The 21,646-nt window shown below is 33.0% G+C and overlaps 1 protein-coding gene across 2 annotated transcripts in view; it reads left to right on the top strand.

The window, feature by feature from the left end:
* The window catches only part of HCN1 (hyperpolarization activated cyclic nucleotide gated potassium channel 1), a 614,406-nt gene that overhangs the window by 40,202 nt on the left and 552,558 nt on the right, over positions 1-21,646 (top strand). The window contains exons 1-2 of one of the 2 annotated variants that reach the window (XM_031964838.1): positions 11,733-11,793; positions 16,628-17,051. In XM_031964838.1, the coding sequence (XP_031820698.1) occupies positions 11,771-11,793; positions 16,628-17,051 (447 nt within the window). In that variant the 5' untranslated portion in view covers positions 11,733-11,770. Of the gene's footprint in view, positions 1-11,732; positions 11,794-16,627; positions 17,052-21,646 lie in introns of those variants that run through there. The other variant, XM_031964829.1, reaches the window with a different exon arrangement.

Raw genomic sequence — 21,646 nt, 5'->3', positions numbered from 1 at the left:
AATTCTCTCATTTGCCGATATTTGACTTAGACTTACTTTTTTTGCAATTATACAAGTTGAAATATATTTTAAACACTTTACTTATTCCACATTTTTTAATATTAATTTTAGCCTTTGTTAAGTTTATTATGAGGCCGGTGAAAAACTGTCAGTCTAGCTTGTAAAATCCAGCTTACCTAAATTTGGAGAGACTCACAAGAGTAGCTGATTCATTAATAGAAATCATAATAATCCTTGAAGAATATCTAACTTTTAGAGAAGTTATGATATGCAGATATGGAAAGAGCACTACCACTGATAAAATTATAGGATCTTGAAGAAGACATTTAAAATTAATGAAGAATCACTGGGAATTTCTATTATATTTTCCCCTCTTTTAATCTTTTATTGAAAATGACAAAATAATATCCTTTTGGCTTTCAGCTAGATTATTGCTAGCCATCTTGGTTTGAAAATAAAAAATATAGCCATTTATCATTTTTTAATCTCTAAGTTTCCAAGACTTGATTCATTTTGTAACCAAAATCAATGACAAAACATAATATGTTTTACTAAAACTCAAATATGAAACACACTTATCCTATTCGTCTATTCCAGGGCATCTTAAACTTTTTTTCCATGCAGATCTCTTTTTGCCTAAGAGATTGTTATGCAACACCATCTCAAATCTGAACTGAGATATTTCTGTGGGCATTCTTGCATCTGCAATGCAAAGTGTGCATGTTGTGTGTTAAGAACCAATGCTGCAGTGAAGTTGTAAGATGCAACATGGGCAAATATTGCCAAAAACACCTCAGGTTCATTACATGTTTGATTTTAAATTAGTGTTTTGTTGTTGCATTCAGAAACCTTTTACTGTTGCCAAATTTTTCACAAACCCCACATTCAGTTATATTGTGACCCACAGTTTAAGAACCTTTGATCTATTCAACAAATATTTATTTGGAGTTCATGCTATGCATAAAACTATACTGAGCTTGTTTAAAGATATAAAGAAGGGTAAAATATAGTCCTTTCTTTGATGACTTTATAACCAGAATGGGGAAACAAACTATACATATGCTAACAAAGTAACAGTGTAAATTGAAATTGTTATTGAATTGTCAGATCAGTTGGGAAATAGCTTGATGTGGTAAAAGGATCCTAGACTGAACGACAGCAAAATTGGGTTATAATGGGAACTCTACTGCTAATGAAATGTATAAAGTTGGCTAAATGACATGATGTTTGGGCTTCATTTTCTTCATCTTTAAAACATAAGACTGTTCTTGCTGATGCCCAAGGTTCCTCCCACCTCTAATATCTAAGATTTTATGATTATCTCATAAAATGGGTGTACTATAGTAATTCAGAAGACGAAAAGTTCATTTTGCATTGCAATCTCTGGAGAAAGCCTCTTGGAAGGAAAATAATTTCTTGTTGTTAAAGGATAGTTAGAATTTGGAAGAATAGAAATAAAGAAATTAAGTAGAGAAAAAGGCACAGCACAAATAACAGCATGGACTGGAGAAAGATCATCCCAACCTCGCTCCCCCCCCAAAAAAAACAAACAAACAAACAGGTAGTGAGGAGATAAGGGTGATTAGAATAGTCATTTAACTTTGCAAAGTAGCTAGAGATAAGGCTAGAACAGTAGGACATAATTGTAGTATAATTATATAATAATTATGAAATTACTTTAAATTATTACAAATTTTAACATAAGTGGTCCTTAAAAACTTATGCTAGCTATGCTAATATTGTCCACTAGAGTTTTATGGTCCTCTTTTAAGACTCCTATGATATTTCAAATTGAGAGTTTATCCAATAGATTCAAATAATTAAAACAATACTTTAAAAATACATAATTTCCAAGCTTCTTAGAGTATATAGACCTAAAGATACATTTACCACAGTTTCTGCTTTCAAGATATTTGCACTCTTATTCGGGGGAAAATATGTACTGATGATATAGGTATGGTACAGAAGAAGAAGATATACTAAGCGGAAATGGTTGAACCAGGCATAGTCTTAGGGGACCTCAAAGAAAGGAGGGGTATCATTTTTGCTAGAACTTGGAGAAAGAAGAGAATGATGTAGGAGAGAAGTACATTGAAAACAAGGAAGGGCTTATAAAGATACAAAGCTTGGGCATAGAGGTCTTATGACAGACATGAAGTAGGGCATAAGCCAAGCTATAGAAATGGAAAAGAGTAGCATGAGAATAAGAGAGAAAGAATGATCCAGAATGAGTTACATATAGAGGGTTAGGGAAAAGTGGTATGAGATAAGGATGGAGAAAAATTATAAAGGTGGGTCTTGAATGTAAGTGGAATGAGGATTATAACTTTTGATGCACAAAGGCATTTGCTTGAGTGGGAATTTGTAGGAGGAGCATATGCCTCTAGGCCTGGATGTCCTTTCTCTTTCTGTGTCCTGAGGTAGTGTTTGATACTTGAGGCAGTTTCTAAATTGCCATTGGAGATTTTCAGACCCAATAAAGGTTCTCTTTTTTTCTTCACTGAAACTTGAACTAAAATGCTATACAATCCCCTCTTGTGGGTATGATAGTCTATTTAATGGTAATTGAAGGGGAAATAGATGGATTTTGAGGGGGAAGGTCCAGTGATGTAATGGTAACAATAGCCAAAAGACAGTGAGCAGGCTCTAATAGGAGGCAACATGGAATAGGAGAAAGGGCACAAGATTTAAAGGACCTGACTTCAAATCCCAGCTCTCTTAATTTTAATGAGTTGACCAAGTTATTTAGACTTTGTGAAGCTCAATTTTCTCAAGTGAATAAAGGGGTTGGTGAACTATGTGACATAGTAGGTTGCTAAGTAGGTTTGTTATATGTAATCCTGTGAACTTTGGAAAATTACATTGATGGTTGGGTAGAGAGGAAATGGACTATAGCAGAAGGAGTAACATTAAGAACAAAAAGTAAGTCTTTAGAAAGATATGAACTCAAAGTTCTGGTATTCTCAGAGACTGAATAAGGGTGACCACAGTCAATTGACAGGTTGGTACTCAAAGTGCTTCCCAATTTAGCATACTGTCAGAGCTTGCTTTCCACTGAGGTAGTTTTTTGAGACATGAGACAGATTACAAATTGTCGTTAGAGATTTTGAGACCCTAAAAGGACCTTTAAGAATCGAGTCATAATATGGAATCAAAGGAACACATCAGTAGAGAATAAGGGATGAGTAAGAGAATGCTTTGGAACAGTAAGATCTCTTGCACTAGATCACACAATTAATAGCTGTCTAGCATACTTTAGGGGTTGAAAAGGTGCTTTACAAACATTGTCCCATTTATTATCATTCCCATTTTACACATGAGGAAACAGGCAAAAAAGTCAACTGACTTCCTCAAAGTTACATAATTATTAAGTATCTGATGGCAGATTTAAACTCAGGTATTCCTGACTTTAGGACCAATTTAATATGTACTGTGCCACCAGCTACTTCCCATATAAATCTGTATTTGGCCCACTCAGCAAAGTTTTGAGGTTTCCTCTAGCACTAACTTTCTACTGAATAGAAAGAAACTGAGATTGAGTGTCATCATTAGCTCCATTTGTTCTCTGTGGCTATTTTCACCCCTTGAAAGCTGTTATGAAATTTTTCTCCTTCCCTCTCATTCTCCACATATGTGCACACTTTACCACCTTTGGCATAATATAAAAATTGTATGTGACTCCTCTTAAATGTTTAGAGATTTGAACTGATTTATTTTTTAACAAGATATGAAATCTTGAGTCAAGAATTACACCACAATAATACTTTAGTAAGAAGGCACTTCTGTGCCTCATTCCACAATCCTCTAGCTGTAAATAACTTTTCAGCTAATTCAATTAAAGTCCATCCAATGAACTTAGATTACATTGGGAATGCAGAATAAAGTATGAAACTTTGGTCCTTCAGAACAGATAGCAATACTTCCTCCATGATGGTCAGACAAGTCTTTTGGGAGTTGCCTTTCTCATTATCCTGCTCATCCTAAAGTCATTGCTACTTATCTTCACTGCCACTACCAATGACCCATATTCACTTCTGTCTACCATCTGCTCCTTGTGATCATTAGTCTGAAATCTGACTCAGACACTTGAATATTTAAGTAAGTTAAAAGTTTGTAAAGATTGTAAGGGTGAAAGGGTGAGCATGCTTTTATGTTTTTTTTGAAGGGGAAGGCATTTGCAATAGGGTGACAGCTTTTACCAATGAGAAGAAAACAAATGGAGGATATATTAGCACTATAATCCAAGGTTCTGTGGATCTAATGGAAAGATGCCAAATGCTTCTAGAGGAAATCACAAAACTATGCTAACTTGGTACACTACAAATTTATAGGATCTAACCTCCCTGAGTCCTCACTGCAGCATGGTAATCCTTTCACTCATATTTATTGATTTCCTTATTACTAAAATCCTCTTTGATATCCCTGTGTTCTCAAGAAATGTGCTGGTGGGAAGCAAATTTTAGTAGAACTCAATAAAATTGGAAGGATTTTGAGCAATGACCTGACAATAGACTTTTTAGTTCAAGAACCAACCAATCTATTTCACAACCAGAAGCTGGACATCAGGTAACTTCCAGCAAATTGGATCACAATAGTATTGAGTTATAGAACACAAGCATCAGTAAAATTATGGATTTTTTAATTGAATTAATTTGAAATAATCCTATCTCTAACATATTAACCAAATCACATTTCAATTTTTTTCTACTCTCCTAAAATCCTAAATCCATTCTGCTTTACTGGAAAGATACAAACTGTATAATATGAGTTCCTTTAATCCACTACTGTACATTTCAATAGTTATTTCTTTTTATATATTTTTCTCTCTCTTCACCTCTAAGCTCAGAGGATGAGGAGGCTTGATTCTTCTATGCCCTGCTTCCATGTCATCAGTTCTATTTTTTCTATGTCTCCATGAGTATATTAATGAATCAATAAATGAATTATCAATTATTAATAAATATGATTAAAGAAAATGTCATTCGAGGAAGAATGTTTTAGATGGAGGAAGTCAGAGGAATAATGATTGAATTTAAAGGACAATTGATCAACACTTTGTTTCCAGGAATGGTTTGCTCATTTGTTTATTGTTCACAAAAGTTACAAAGGGATAGGAGAAGGAGAGAATATTGTGACATGATGGAAATATCTGCGAAATGATATGATGGGTCTGGATCCAGGTTAGATGATGATGAATGCTCACTACTTATATAGTTCAAGCTCTGGAGGAGAAAGCTTGAATTCCAGCTTAGAGAAGAATATTCAAACTCAGAAACATGGCATTCTGAAGATGACCAGGAAGAGATGTGGAGGATCTAGTTCTGATCAAGATAAAGATGAATGAATAATCAACACACAGAAAGTGATAGGTACGATTGGTAGACCAAATGGTCACAATTTCGAGATGGGGTTGCAACAGTAGGTTAGAGGTAGAACTTTCATCATACTGTTCAAGTCATTGCCTCTGTCGCAGTCAACAATTCTTTTTTGACTACTTTTAATCTCTGTTTAGAAATAGTCATATGTTCCCCATATTATAAAACTTAAACAAGTACTTTAACTGTGTTTTACACCTCAGGTTGTTATTCTAAATCTCTCCTCAATTTTTATTGCACTTTTAGTAACACTGATCTTTGAACAGTGCCAATTCTCCTGAACTTACTCAGTTCTCAGCCCCTTATAATATCATATCTGCCACTAGACTCTTTACTGTACAGCTTTCACAAAAAACGTCCTTAGGAATAAATTCAATTACATTTTTGATCCTTTTCTCTTTCCCTTTAATCTGCCTGCAACATTTGATTCTCTGGACCACCCCTTTATTTATATTGTGCTTTTGCTATACTCTATTTCCTCCCTTTCAGTTTATTCCTTTTCTGTCTCTTTCCCCAGGTACTTTTTCTTGTCTTGCTTCCTAAATATGGGCTTTTCCTAGTACTTCAGTCAAAACTCTTTTCACTTTTGATAAGCTAATCCACACCAATGAATTCAGTCATCATTTTTATGAAGATAATTGTCAAATTTAAATCTCTTGCTTAATCCATCTACTGAATTCCTATTCCATATTTCCACTTGTACCAATGAACATGTCTATCTGGATGTTTAATTATTACCTAATATTTAATACATTAAAACATTATTCTTAATTTTCATCTCCAAACATGTTCATTCTCAAGTTTCCTTTTGCTGCTAATTCTTTAATCATACTCCTAGTCATGGAGTCCTGAAACATCTCATTCTCCTATCTTCCTTGTTTAATCAGTTACCAAGCTATATGTCCCATCTGTTTCCAACTTTCCACTTCAACAGCCATAACCGTAGGGTATTCCTCATTATTTCTCACCTGGACTATCATAATAGAGTCTGTTCTTATCTCCTAGCCTTTAATCTTTCTCTTCTCATCTATCTTTCACACCACTGAGAAAGTAATTTTCCTAATCATAACCATGATATAGTTATTCCCTTGAGCAGAAATCTCCAATGGTTCTCTATTTAACAAATAAAATGAAAATTTAGCCTTGCATTCAAACTTTCCATGTGCTGTTCAACCTTTTCTTATGGCCTTATTTCACATTATACTCTTTTCTTTAGTCTATATTTTAGCTAACTTGATTTTTTATTTTACCTCCTACCTCCATGCACACTATTCTATTTCTAGGCATACTGCTTTTTAGCACAGCATTTCCATTAAAATATAGCTCATTTTTCATCTTTTCTATCCCAACATCTCATCACTTTTTGCTACAAATGATGTTTTTGTTCTTAAATCTCATATTCTAACTTGTGTGATAGTTATCTGTGTTCTTGTTCATAACTTCCTTTTATATTTTAAGTTTCTCTAGAGCAGGGAGTATGTCTTGGATATTCCTTTTTATCTGCGCTGCTTACCAAAACTAATTGCATATGGCCATTTGATAAATGCTTTTTGAAGTAGACTGAGATAGTCTAAAGATACTATCAGAAAATGACAACCTCTGTTAACATCTTTAGGGGAGAATCATTTAATACTTTTCTTAGATTTAAAATTAACCTTGGAAGTCAACCTCTAGAGATCCTTTCCTTAATTCTCTAGGTATTATATCCTCCCCTGTCAATTATCATCCTTTAATCTATATTATGTGTGGGTATACACATACGTACTGCATTTACTTATTTGTGAACATGTCCTATAGTAGCCTGTCCACTTCTCCTATGTAAGTTCCCTTGAAGGCAGGAAATTTAATATTTTTATCTCCAGAGCTTGACATAGTCACCAATAATGCTTGTTAAATTGTTTTGAAGATTCATATTGAATTGAAAGGAAAATATTATTTAGCGATATTCTTTATAGATATTCTGCTCCTCACATTTATGTTCTCCCTTAATAAAAAAGATCCCTTTTAATGAACAATTCTAAGAAAATACACAAATAAATCTTTTGCAATGGCAAAATTAAATCTAAAGTGAAAAGGGATGTTCCATGGAATGTTAATTCCAAGTTTCTTATAGTCTTATTGAATAAATTTTGTAGTGGACTATGAAGAGAAGGTATTAGCTTAGGGACTTATTTCGCAAATAAAGCTTGCTTTCTCCTTAGGTAAGATAGACTTTCTGCTCTCTGCTCTGTGTTAAACTGTCTGCTGACTATGGGTATCTGTGGTCCTGATGAGGCTGATCATAAAAAGGCAAAAGTGAGAAATTATGTTGTGATCCTGATTTAGGTAGGGATGGAGACACTAGCATTGAATCAAAGAAAAGTAAAAAATGATTTCAGATGATTGAAAATGATGGTGAAGTGATTAGAGGAACAGGGAATTTGGAAGGAGCAGTTGTTTTTTTTTTTGGGGGGGGAAGAAGATGAATTCAATTTTGGATGTGAGGGAAGAATCAGATGGAATATATATATATATATATATATATATATATATATATATCTTCTTCCCCCTTCCCTTGCATTCAATAGTTTGATCTAATGTCAATTTTGAAAAACTCTTTTAATAGGAACAGGAAGACAAATTTTTTGTAGAATATTATTGTAACAGATAGATTGAGTTACTAGAGGTATATACCAGTAAAGATGTTTTGTAAAGAGTTAGAGATAAGAGGTCAGGCTTGAAGATACAGATTTGAAAGTCATCAGTATGTAAGTGATAGTTGAAGCTGTGAGAAAGTATTAGTTCCCCAAGGGAAAGAGTGTAGAAAGAGAACAGATGGCCAAAGACTAATCCTTGAGGAATGTTCAGAATTAGTGGCCAGAAGGAAGAAAATTTGGCAAAAGAAACAGTAGCACTTAGTGATATAGGGAGAAACCAGGAGAGTGTAGTGCCACAAAAGACAAGGGAGGAATTTCAAGGAGAGGTTATCTAATACTACACAAAATAACAGAAAGGAAATATAAAATAGGGAATGAAAAAAAGTTATGGGATAGAGGATGGCTAGATTTTTTTCTCAGTATATTAATAGTTTGTTTCATTATAAATAAAAAATAACCTTGTTTAATAAGAATTGGAAGACAATTTCTCTTCCAGAATATCATTGCAGCAGAGAAACAGATTGTAAATTAATCAAAGATGATGCCAAAAAATAATTAATATAAAGAAATTTGCATACTAGTTAAAGTTTCTATGAAATGCACCCCATAAAATAAGCTTTTTTTTTCTCTTAGTCCAATGTAGCCCCTTTCTATTTCTGCAGTGATGAAGGCAGAATGACAGATAAGGGGGCAAATAATCACATAATTTTAGAACCTCTATAAATATTAAATGTTCTTTATCCAGAGAACAAAGGTAGAAAAAACTAAGAGAGGAACTGAATCATGTTAGTCTTAATCCTTAATATACATAAAATCAAAAGAAAGGAAATTAGAGATAAATGCAAATAAAGCAATATTACACTGATTCACCTTGAAGAGGCACACAAAGGAGATGATAGTTGGAGGTGAAAAATATATCTTTATTTTTATTAACCTCATATTAACATGATTCTGAGGAGTCTGTAGCCTCACCCTAATGTTAAAGGAGTACAAGATGCAAAAAAAAGGTTAAAACAATTAAGTCAAAGCCTGTTTCATTTTTGTCTTTCTATCTCCATGACCTCCCTACCACCTTGTCTGGCATGTGTTTGCTGAATTAATGAATTACATCAAACACAATTAGAAAAGAATCTTGATACATTGAAAATGGCATTGGTTTTGGAATCAGAGGTACTGTATTCAAATCTCATCTCTCTTCTTTACTATATGTAGTGCTGTAGTGAGTATCAAATGAGATAATGAATGAAAACAAAACAAAAACCCAATTTTTTTCCTTCTTTGATTTTTGGCAGGTCTCTTAATGGTATGGACCTCAATTTATTCAGTGTAATATGAAGAGATTCATTTGATCTGGAATGGGAAGGGATCTTAGAGGATATGTCCTCCAATTCCTTCACTTTATAGATAAGGAAGTAGAGATTGTAGTTAAAAGACTTGATCAAGTTCACATAGGTAGAAAGTAGTAGAGCCAGTATTTAAATACAGAACCCTTGATCTAACAAATCTCTCAATCTCTTGAACTCTATCTCTTTGTATATGTTAAATATTTATTTGTATGTATATATGTATAAATACATCTGCTTGTGCACATTCAAATATAAATGGCAATAGTGATGAGGTTAGTGGCAGTCATAGAGTTGTTAAAACCTCCTTTTGGTTGGCGCAGGTTTTTCATGAAAGAATTCATGAAACCCTGAATTATTAATAGGCAAAAAATGAAAGTTCATTGTTGGACAGGAAGCCAGTTTTGCTAAGAAATTTATTTCTATAGTGGCAAAGTCCTATTAGAGCTGACACTGAGAAGAGAATGCCTTCTCAACGCGCATAGCCAGAACAAGTAGCTTTGGCCTTCTGCAAGGTAAATGGAAGCTGACACTGAGAAGAGAATGCCTTCTCTGCAGGCAGAGGGTCCTCACAGGCAGCTATGCCAAAGAAAGGTCCCTTGGCCTGGCATGATCCTGCTTTGGCCCTCTGCAAGGAGAGCCCTTTAAAAAGAGTCTTGAGGCTTTAGGAATTCAAGGTTCTGGGGCCTAGATGCTTATCAGTATCCAGCCCAGATCTCCTATTGAAATTAACAACATTTCAAAGGGGTGCTTTTTGACCAAGATTTCTAATTGAATCAAAGGGTCTGGCATCCCCGAAAGATAATTTATTTGGAGGGATATGCCTTCCCCAGGAGGGACTGAGACTCCAAAAGGGATCACAGATCAAAAGAGAACACAGTTTCAGAGTGATAAACTTAAAGGGAACACAATTTCAGTAAAGGGAACACAGTTTCAGAGTGATAATCTTAAAAGGAACACAGCTTCAATAAAGGGAACAGTTTCCCTCCCCCTTCAATAGGACTGTGTCCTCAAAACCAGAAAGATCTGGAATCAGATGCTACCTCTGAATCATACTGGCTAATAACTTTTTTAAAGCTCTGAACTGTTTCTTTCTGTCTCTCTGTTTCTTTCTGTCTTTATTTATATCTGTGTCTATCTCTGTTATTGTCTGCCTCTCTGTATCTGTGTCTGCCTGCCTTTGTCTGTCCCTCCTTTGTCTCTGTTTCTCTATCTTTCTCTCTGTCTCTATGTCTATTTCTGTTTATCTCTTTCTGTTTCTTACTCTTGTCTCCCTGCCTCTGTCTCTCTGTCTCTTTCTGTCTCTCTTTTTCTGTCTTTCTCTGTCTCTCTTTCTGCAGCTTATGTGGCACAGTGCATAGAAAATTAGGCTTGTAAGGAAGAACTAAATTCAAATCTGATTTCTGACACTTATTAGCTGTGTGATCCTGGGCAAGTCAGTTAAGTCTGTTGGTCTCAGTTTCCTTATTTGTAAAATGAGCTATAAAGGGTAATGGTAAGCCAGTCCAATATTTTTGTCAAGAAAACATTCTAATGGGATCATAAAGAATCTAACATGACTAAAACAACTGGACTGTTTATCATCTTCCAGAGGTGACCTATACAGGATAGAGCATATAGGGACCACATATAAGAGAATATTAGATATCTTTAGCAAACATTAAATAAAATCAAATCAAATAAAAATGTTTTTACATAATGGCAGAGTCATTTAAATGCCCTTTTAAAAAACACCTATTCTCAAAGTTTTAATTGGTGTCCTGAAAAAAAAAATTTAAGCTCTGAACTGTTTTTGAATGTTAATTGAAAAATGAAAGCTGAATTTGAGTTCTCTAGCTTTTAACTTAGAGCTATATATGTGATACTGTTTTTTTTTCCTTTGAAAGAGGGCAGAGTAGAACATTAGATCTAATGATGTGCACAGCTGAGAAGAATACTTTGAAAAGCTCAAAGTATGTGTTTCTCTCAAAGAATGAGACCCATTGTATGAATCCTCCCTGTAGGTAGGAAGTGAAGTATTTAAACATAACAAAATGGATCAGAGAGTCTTTCAGGATTAAAGGTCAGTTATCTACTGTGGAGGCCTTGAAGGGTGGTTTACTGTCTCATTGAAGTAGTAGGAACTAAGTTTCTGTGTTTGCAGTGATGAACTGTATAGTTGTCTTATGTTGCTTAATATCTGTGTCTTTGAAAAAGGTATAAATCAGATGTTTATAAATTGAATAATCATATTTCAAATGTCTGTTCTGCAATCGAATAAAGAATTAATAATTTTTTTAATTTAAAAAAAGCCTTTTAATATTTAAAAATCACTAGCAAGATGTTTCTTTTGCATGTGTTTATTTCAGATTTTCTTAAGGAAGGCACAGATATGTTCATAATATGTTTTTTTTTTTAGAGATAAACCAATACTGTGATGTGCCCCATAATCTTATCACTGTGAGTACTCCCTCCAAAATTAATTGTTGAAACCTATGTAAGCCCTGTCAATCTTTTCCATGACATCCTGTAATTTTTCCATCAACGTACACTTGATTTTTGGTTCAACTAAAAGATCCAAATTTTTTGAGGATATCTTAATACTTGGGGAGTTTGGTAGGAAGCTTCTTAGTAGGAAGAGCTAATCACTAAATGGATTTTAGGACTATTTCTGATTCTCTTATTCTCCCATGGATTCACGTATAACCCCTTATGTGAAATGAGAGTAGGGACCACCCTTATATGTAATTTCTTTTGAGAAGTGGTAAATTTACTAAAACATGTTAACTAGATGCTAAAGCATTCTAGTGATGCAAGCCTGAGCCTAAGTTTTGTTTATTTCTTCTTTCCTCATTCTTTCCTGAGTAGAGATGACCAAATATTATTCTTGAGATGCACATATCCAAGTTTAAAAATTATCTTACAAGCATCTTACAAGCATTCAGAGAGAATTGCTTTGAGAGTTTAGAGAGAACTTTGCTGCATATAGTTTTGATGTGTTTAAGGCATAGCACCAAATGTTGAAATTGATGTATCATTAAAGTTGGGGTTTGGTACCTTTGTCTGGGTTCAGTTATGTGAAAAATTTACAATGGCCATTTTCTTGGAGAAAAGTAAGTTTATTTATGAGAAGAGGTTAGAGACAAAATGAAGAGGTAAATTAGATACCAGAACTGGTAAATATGAAATAGAGTTGGGAGGTCATATAATGGGGCTGGAGAGTAGTTTTTAATAATTAACAGTGAAAAAGACAAGTTCCACAGTAGAGTGCACAATTAGCTAGGAGAAAGGAAATACTCCACCATTTCCAATGGTGGAAATGTGCCATTGACTGATAGGCTAAATCCATAGAGGAGTTTACCACCCTCAAGAATTAGTTAGCTATAAGAATGGAAAAGACACTATGAGAAATGGTGGGGAAATGATAGGGAAAGACTCCATAAGGCATGGGGGAAGGGGTAGGAGAAAGACAACAGGAGACAGAATTTTGTGGAGGGCTAATTCAAAAGTGAATCGGCAAAGATATTATGGGCCATGGATAAAATTGTAGGGAAAATTAACCTTGGGAGTTTGACATAATTTGGCTTTCTGATTGGATACAGTAAAGTGGGATTGTAAGGCTGAGCTAATCCCCATCAGTGTCCTTCCATGCTTATCTCTGAGAATGATTTTATTAGTACTTTAGTCTTTTTCTGCCAATCATACCTAGTGACCAAGGACCACATCAGTTTTGGGTAAGAGAAAGAAATTCACTGATCGGCTTATCCAACCTGATTATGAGCAAAACTCAATTCTTTGGCATACCCAAGTACTCTCTCAACTTTCAACTTTTGACTTAAAGACTTCCAGTGAGAGGAAAATCAATGCCTCAGTCTATCCTTAAGAAACTTTTATTTTTCAGAATTATAGCATTAAGCATCTCTCAACACATACATACAAATAGTGTTATGTTATTCTTATCATAAATAGAATGAATGGAATTTGTTATTCCTAACTAGTAGGATAGAAGTGGTCAATTATTTTTATATCTGAAATTGTTTGTAATTGTTATAACATAACTTCTTGAAAAGTTAAAAAGTCAGTGTCTAAAACCAATTAGTAGTCAAGTAACTGGTTTAGATGTCACAATTTTTTGTTTTTAATCTAAATTACTGGTTGTTGTGGTTAGACTGAATAAGACTATGTATGTATGTTTCATACTGTATATATTCTTTTCTCCCCAATTATCTCATCTCAATAAATTTCTTTGTTTCATCTATCACTTGAAGAATGAAGTAGAGAAAGGCAATATAATTCTATATTAAAAAGAATATCACAGGAATTTAGGATCATATATTTAAGCCAGAAGGAATCTCAGAGGTTATGGAATACAAACTCCTCATTTTATATATGAGGAAAGTGAAACACAACATAAGAACCTTGTGCAGGGTTACTGATTTCATAAATATTGAGACAGAATTTGAATCCAAATCTTTCTGACTACAAATCAAGCACATTATCTAGAATGCTATTTTACTAATCATTTTGGATCTTATTTCCTTCATCTCTAAAATCAGGGCATTGGACTGTATATATCATATCTCAAGTTCATTTAAATTCTCAATCTATGAACCTGCTCTATTCCTTAGTTTTCCTCATTTATAAAATGAAGGGATAGAACTTGGTAATTTCTAAGGTTCTTTCTACCTTTAAGTGTATGATCCTATAAAAAATTAAAGCCTAAACTCATTTAATAATCTACCTTATTTTCTATTTTATTTGACATGAATGGAGACAATAAGGGAACTGAAATCAGAAAAAAACAAAATAAAACAAAAATCAAAACTTAAGTGTAATGTTATAAGAACTTTTTTTTTTCAGAAGATTGGAAAAGATCAAAATAGCTAATTCAGTGAAATAAGTATATTTTAAAAGGACTATTCATGTGATATACAGAAGCTTTTGATCTTATTTGTCCATTGTTAGAATATAGTAATTTGTCTCAGTGCAATAAAATGCATTTATGAACAGTTTGTACTCCTTTCATTCATACTCATTAAACCCTTTGACTTCAGTTTCCAAGTCCCTCTCCACCTTGTCTTTCTCCCCTAGCCAAAAGCCACTCTTCCTTCTTTTAAGCCTTCATGTAAAGTATGATTTTTCCTTTCCATTTATTCATTAGTTTAGATCAGTGTTTCTCAAACTTTTGTTTTCAGTATCTTTATCCTATTAAAAATTATTGAGGATCTCTCCAAAACATTTTTGTTTATCTGGATTATATTTATAGGCATTTACCCTATTGGAAATAAAAACTATTTTTGAATTTGTAGACCCTCTAAAATGGTTTCAGAGATCCCCAGGATTCTCTAGACCATACTTTGAGAACCACTGGTTTAGATGATACTTTCATAGATTTTTTTTTTCTGTGTGTGTTATCTGACAAATTTGGAGCTTGTATTTGGACAGGGACCAAGAGTACTTTTCACTAAACTTGCTAACATCTGCATGACTGATTCAGGTATTTGTATTTCTGATGTAAATGAACTCTTAGATTTTGACAGGAAGATTTAGAATGTATTCAGTATGCTACATATTCATCTTTTATATAGGCTGGGGAGGGATAAGATATTTCTTTGCTCTTACCTTGGATTCTTGTCATGAATGGAGGGCTGTGAGCTTCCCAAATGTACCTTCCACATTTATTAGGTCAAATAATGTTATCTGGGGTCTTCAAGTATTACCCTATTACTACATTAATTGTTCATAGTTAAGTAATTTGTTTTGCGTTTAATGATTCTGTTTAATGGAAGTTTATTTTATTTATGCAATAAAATACTCCATGATAAATTCACTCAGCTACAGAACAAGGAGACCTCTGGAACTAAAATCTTTCTTGTTGATGCACAGCACACACATGTATTGTTTATTATGTCATTTAAAATATTTTTGCAAATAGCACTTTAACAACAATGGATTTTTTGGTAAATAAGTTATTGACATTTATGTCAATGCACTTTGAAAGAAGAGTCATTTAAAAACAAATTACAGTAGTTCCTTATTGCTAATTAAGCTTTATAGATATAAAATGAAATGAATCTCCCTCTGGCTTCAAATTGTCTTTCTCTCTCTTTATCTTTCTGTCTCTCTGTCTCTGTCTCTCTCTCAACAGCTTTTTATATCAAAGTGAAATATATTTAGCAGAAAATGTCATTTGAAATGTGAGAAGCTGGTAAACTAGAAAATGTCTTGATAGTGGATCAATGAGGAAAGTTTATAGAAAATGCTTTTAAAAGGAATGATAGACATGGTAATTGAATGGATCTAGATTTTTAAGATACTAGAATAAAAGAAAAAATGATAGTTTTCTTTCTGGTCAAAATTAGAATTTTTATTGGATGAAATCTTATTGAAAAAAAAAAAGATAGAAAGTTCTGAAAACCCCGGCAAATTTCAAACAAATTAATTAAATATAACTTTTTGTTAGTTTAAGCTGTATCGTTTAAAGTAAAGGGGGATTCCTATATTATGGGTGCTATTTATTGATCCTTGATAATAGTAATTAGCTTAAGTAAAATATTTCAGAGCAAATTCGGAAAGTAATTCATTTTATTAGAAGTCTTCATATGGATAGCTTTTAAGTATAAACCACTGAGGGTCTTCTGTGTTTTTCTTTTTTGTTCTTGGTTTTCTACCATGCCAGCTAGGAGTAAGCTGGAGCCAATTCTAAATGGCTTCTGAGTCTATTGATAAATTTTCAGTGTGATCATTTATATCTCATAAATTATCAGTATAAATTATGACTTAATTTATTGTTCTCTTGATTGTCTAGACTTCTTAGTAAAGTATAAGTAATGCATATCAGCTTTAAGAGAGATGGCTATATGTATGAGAACATCCATATTTATATACAAACCTATAGATTTCTGTGTGTATGTATGTATGAATAATATGTATAATATAATGTTATAAATAATATAATATAATATAAATAACATGTATAAATGTGTGTATGTATATATATGTATGTATGTATATAATCGTATTTCTATTTAATCAAAAGAGTTCAATTAGCAAATACCTAGAGTATCAATATATCAGTTATGTCATATTAATGAATAACTTGATAGATGTTCCTTCCTGTATTTATTTTTGTCTTTTTAATCTAAAATGTAAGTTAAAATAATTAAGTATAATGAGTAAATGTGAGTTCAAATATGGTTGACGTGTGGCTATAGATAAGCAGTAAGTGAAAAGTAAGATGTTATACTGAGGTGAATAAAGAAATATTTAAAAAAATTTTTTTTTAACATTTTAGGTTTTACTGGGATTTAATAATGCTTATAATGATGGTTGGAAATCTTGTCATCATACCGGTTGGCATCACATTCTTTACAGAGCAAACGACAACTCCATGGATTATTTTCAATGTGGCGTCAGACACTGTTTTCCTGTTGGACTTGATAATGAATTTTAGGACTGGGACTGTTAATGAAGACAGTTCTGAAATCATCCTGGACCCTAAAGTTATCAAGATGAATTATTTAAAAAGTTGGTTTGTTGTTGACTTCATCTCATCAATACCAGTGGATTATATCTTTCTCATAGTTGAAAAAGGGATGGATTCAGAAGTTTACAAGACAGCCAGAGCCCTTCGAATTGTGAGATTTACAAAAATTCTGAGTCTCTTACGTTTACTTCGACTTTCAAGGTTAATTAGATATATACATCAGTGGGAAGAGGTAAGATACCCTTAATATTTATTTCAAATTTTTTTTAGCATGAAATAGCAAAAAAAATTAAAGTTAACAATCAAGAAATATATTTGTGAATGTCATAAGCTTCTTCAACTGAAAAAAAATTTCATGTCTGTGGAGAAATTTTGGTGTTTATTATATATAATATCTTCCTTAGAATGCAACCAAAGAGTTAATATGAATTGGCTAATAAATGAAATTAGAGCATACTATAAAAAACTATGGGAAGAATGCATGTCTATTTCATTAGCTATCTGGAGAGTTTTCTAAACATTTTAATTCACAGATTTCTATCAAAATAGGGAAGGTTAATAAATTGTGAATTACATCTGTAAAATCTCAGCTATAAGAGACATTTTAAGTGATCTACTATTACTATTCTGATTTTGCTTATTCATTCTAAGGGATGGAATGGTAGAAAGTAGGTCCTTTCAAAAAAAAAAAAACATACTAGATGACCCAAAACTCTAAGGGCATCTATGATGCTGAACACAAAAAGTTATTCCTTTAAATATTTTTCACATAGTAATTGTAAAAATGCCTTTCAGAAGTCAATTGTTTTCTTTCTGTTGAGCTTTAATTGAGCAAATCCATGCTGTATATATGTATCATATTGATTATCAGTAATGAGAATAAGACATGCAAGATAAAATAAATCCCAATCTGAACAGTGTTATGGCATAGTGAATGGATAGGCTCAGGTCCTATATTTTTCAGGATGATGAACTGCTGACAACAAGCAGCTGGTTAGCAGCTACAGACAGGAAGGGTATTTGCCTAATAAAAATGAATTGAGGATTTTTTTCTTGTATATATGCAGTCAATTCATAAATTTGCCCACCTCACAAAATTTAGCGCTAATGCAAATAAGATATAACTTATAAGTCAGATATTTCAGTTGTATAATGCTTCCTAAGTGAGTTATTTTCTCTTTTTAAAGAGCAAACAACTCCATGGATATTTTCAGTGTAGCATCAGATATTGTTTTCCTGCTGCACTTGGGCTTTTTGTCCTAGAGCTTTCTTCCACTTGTACTTTATATGTCCTTATTTAGCTGAATCAATAGGCTCAGAATTCTGTCCTACCATAGTATTCTTGAAATACACACACCCTACCCTAAATTATCTTCTTTCATGAATACCATTGATCAATGTCTCACACAATTCTGGCTATCTAATCTTTTTCTCTTTTTTTCTTCCTTGGTACACCTTTAGACAATGTGTATTGTTTATATAATGGCAAATAGGTTGATGCAATGGAAAGGGTGCTAGATCTGGAGTCAGGAAAACTCCTATTTGTACATTCAAATCTGTCTCAGACATTTACTAGCTCGGTGATCCTGGAAAAGTCAACTTGTTTGCCTCAGTTTCCTCATGTGAAAATTATCTAGAGAAGGAAATGGCAAACTACTTCAATATCTTTACCAAGAAAACTCTAATTGGAGTCATATAACCGAAATGACTGAACTACAAATGCTTGTCTTAGAGTACTTATGTGGGAAAAAGAATCTTTAATAAAAATAACAAAAGCAGGTTTTAAATAATGAAGTGACCATCAGAATGGATAGTTCAAAAGTTTCCTCAGTCATTCTAGGTACTTATTGATTAAATCAATTATTTAATATTGCTTCTGACCCTACTAGAAAATAGCTTTCTCTCCAAAATGCTAATCCCTTCAAAACTACCAAAACACTCTCCAAAGTGTTACATGGATACTTCTATTACTGCTTTCATCACAGAGCCTCTCCCTCTCACAATCCTCTGACTACTCTATGCTTTTTTTGGGTCGTCTTCCACAAAAATCCCAAGACTATTATCAATTATTTTTTCAAACTGTTTTTTTTTGGTGAGGGGTTAGATAGAGGGAGGAAGGGAGAGGCAGAGAAACAGAAAGAAGGAAAAAGAGATTTTGAGGCAGATATAGATGGAAACATACAGATAAAGAAAGAAAGACAAAAAAAGAAACAATGACAGACATTAAGAATGGGAGAAAGAGAATAAGTTGAGTAGATATATGGAGTATCCTCCTATGAAAGGTTCTGAATATATTTTTAAATAATTATAACTTTTTATTGACAGTACATATGCATGGGTAATTTTTTATAACATTATCCCTTGCACTCACTTCTGTTCTGATTTTTCCCTTTCCTCCCTCTAACCCCTCCCCTAGATGTCAGGCAGTGTTCTACATGTTAAATATGTTATAGTATATCCTAGATACAATATATGTGTGTAGAACCGAATAGTTCTTTTGTTGCACAGGAAGAATTGGATTCAGAAGGTAAAAATAACCTGGGTGAATATATTTTAATTGTTTTTTTTCACTGGAGAAATTTTTTTAGCATATTCATGGTACAGTGTGCTTACTTTTTGGTTTAGGCTTAAAGAAGTCAATAAACTGAACTTTCTGAACAGTTGCTTTCTCCAGTGTTCTGTAGCAGAGCATTCTGTGTGTGCTTCTCTGACATTTTGATTCACAAGATTTGGTAAATGACATGCAATAATAAAACACTGCATAATGCAGTGATGAAAATGCCTAAATTGAATCATTCTTAAAATATAGATATGCAATATGTTTAAAATGAAATGTAATAAATTTAAGAAAATAAAGCTAAAGGCTTAAGTTTTGTGTCACAGTAATAGAGAATCATGGAATTTTGGTGTTTGAATATAGCCTCTGATATCAGTGACCTTAGTCATGTCTTTTAACCTCTCTAAATCTCTTTTTTTCTTGCTTTATAAAATGGGAATAATTATTTCCACTGTGTTTACTTGGTAGGTTGTTGAAAGGATGGAATGAGGTAATGGATAAAGCTATTATTATTATCATTATCTAATTTTTCCTCCATTGAGAGAAGATATTTTGTTTAAAAAATTTTGTGAACACAAATCTGAGGTAAATAACATGCATGAAGAAACATCTCAGTAATTATTATGTTATATCAACCATGGTGGAAGTAAGAGGAATTTAGTATTTGTGACATTCTCAGAATGGCCTTAAAAATATATTTTTTAGGGTGGGGAAACCCTTGCCCCCAAAGTTGAATTGACCCTTGATACAAAAAGATCACATGGTAGAAAGAGTGTGGGATTTTGAATTGAAGAATGTAAAATTTGTATACAAATACTTTCTTTGATAGTAAGAAACATTGTGACTATTCACAAATTCTAATTTCTCTGAGTCTCAGTTTTTGGGGGGTTAATAATAATTCCTTCACTGGATTGTTGTAGGAACCTAGTAAGTTAATATCTGAAAAGCACTTTGTAAAAACTTGTGGTATTATTAAAGTAAATAAAAGCTATTTTTGTAGCTGGGGGGAGAAAGTAACAAGATAGTATAACTTAATTATAGTCTAAACATAATTCTAAAATTTCATTATTTCTGTAGAGATAAATTAGCATCCCTCTTTCCTCTAGAAGCGACATATTTTAACTCTTTTTCCTTGTTCCTGCCTGGCTTCTGATTAGGGACCAACAAGAAGGAAAATAAACGGAAGGTATATGATAGGAAGTGAGGAAATAGATTATGGATAGTGCCCAAGCATGAACGTGAAAACTTAAATTATCATAAATTGAAGTGATACTGTTGTTCCTTATATATAAAGATTCTATGACTGATTTTTATAATTTATATAAAACAACAATTCCACAAATATTGATATGCTAAGGTATCATTTTCAAAATAAATTTAGACACAAACAAGTGATAAATAACTCAGAATATTTGATGACACCTTTCAGAAGTTGTAGATGTTTGCTTTACTATCTCTTTGGTTAGGAAGTGCCTGGTGGTTTTGCTCAAATTGACTTTCTACCTCTAACTATGGCTTTCCATAGAACATCAGAACCATTGACCTGCTGATCATCATAATTACATTTTGATTTCATAACATTTATTTTCCAAAAGCAGGTATAACCATGTCATCCTCTGCCCCCATTTCCATTACCTGAAAGATCAAATATAAAAAATTTTCATTTAGTGTTCACAATCCATCATTACTTGGCCCATTCCTACCTTCATATTCTTCCTACATTGTATTCTCCATTATGTACCCTGTGATCCAGTGACTTGGACAGTCTTGCTGTTCCTTGCACAAGACAATCAAACTCAAGACTCTGAGTGTTTTTTTGACCTGTCCCCTATACCTGGAATTTTCTCTCTCCTCATCTCAATTTCCTAAATTTCCTGGCTTCCTTCAAGTCCCTGATAAAATTCTTACTTCAACAAGAAGCTTTTCTCAATACACAACACCCCTCCTTCCTTTTTTGGAAGTGCCTTCCTTCCATTGATTATCTCCAATTTATCGTGTATTTATATTTTCATACATAGTTATTTTTTATTATTATAGCTTTTAATTTACAAGATATATGCATAGGTAATTTTTCAGCACTGATAGTTGCAAATCCTTTTGTTTCAACTTTTTCCCTCCTTCCCTCCACCTCTTCCCCCAGATGGCAGGTTGACCAATACATGTTAAATATGTTAAAGTATAAGTTAAATACAATATATGTATACATGTCCAAACAGTTATTTTGCCGTATAAAAAGAGTCGGACTTTGAAATAGTGTACAATTAGCCTGT

The sequence above is a fragment of the Sarcophilus harrisii genome, chromosome 1, assembly GCF_902635505.1.
Source record: "Sarcophilus harrisii chromosome 1, mSarHar1.11, whole genome shotgun sequence".
In the NCBI taxonomy this organism is placed as follows: Eukaryota; Metazoa; Chordata; class Mammalia; order Dasyuromorphia; family Dasyuridae; genus Sarcophilus; species Sarcophilus harrisii.
The sequence above is the reverse complement of the archived record's forward strand: the minus strand, read 5'-3'. Positions and strand labels throughout refer to the sequence as shown.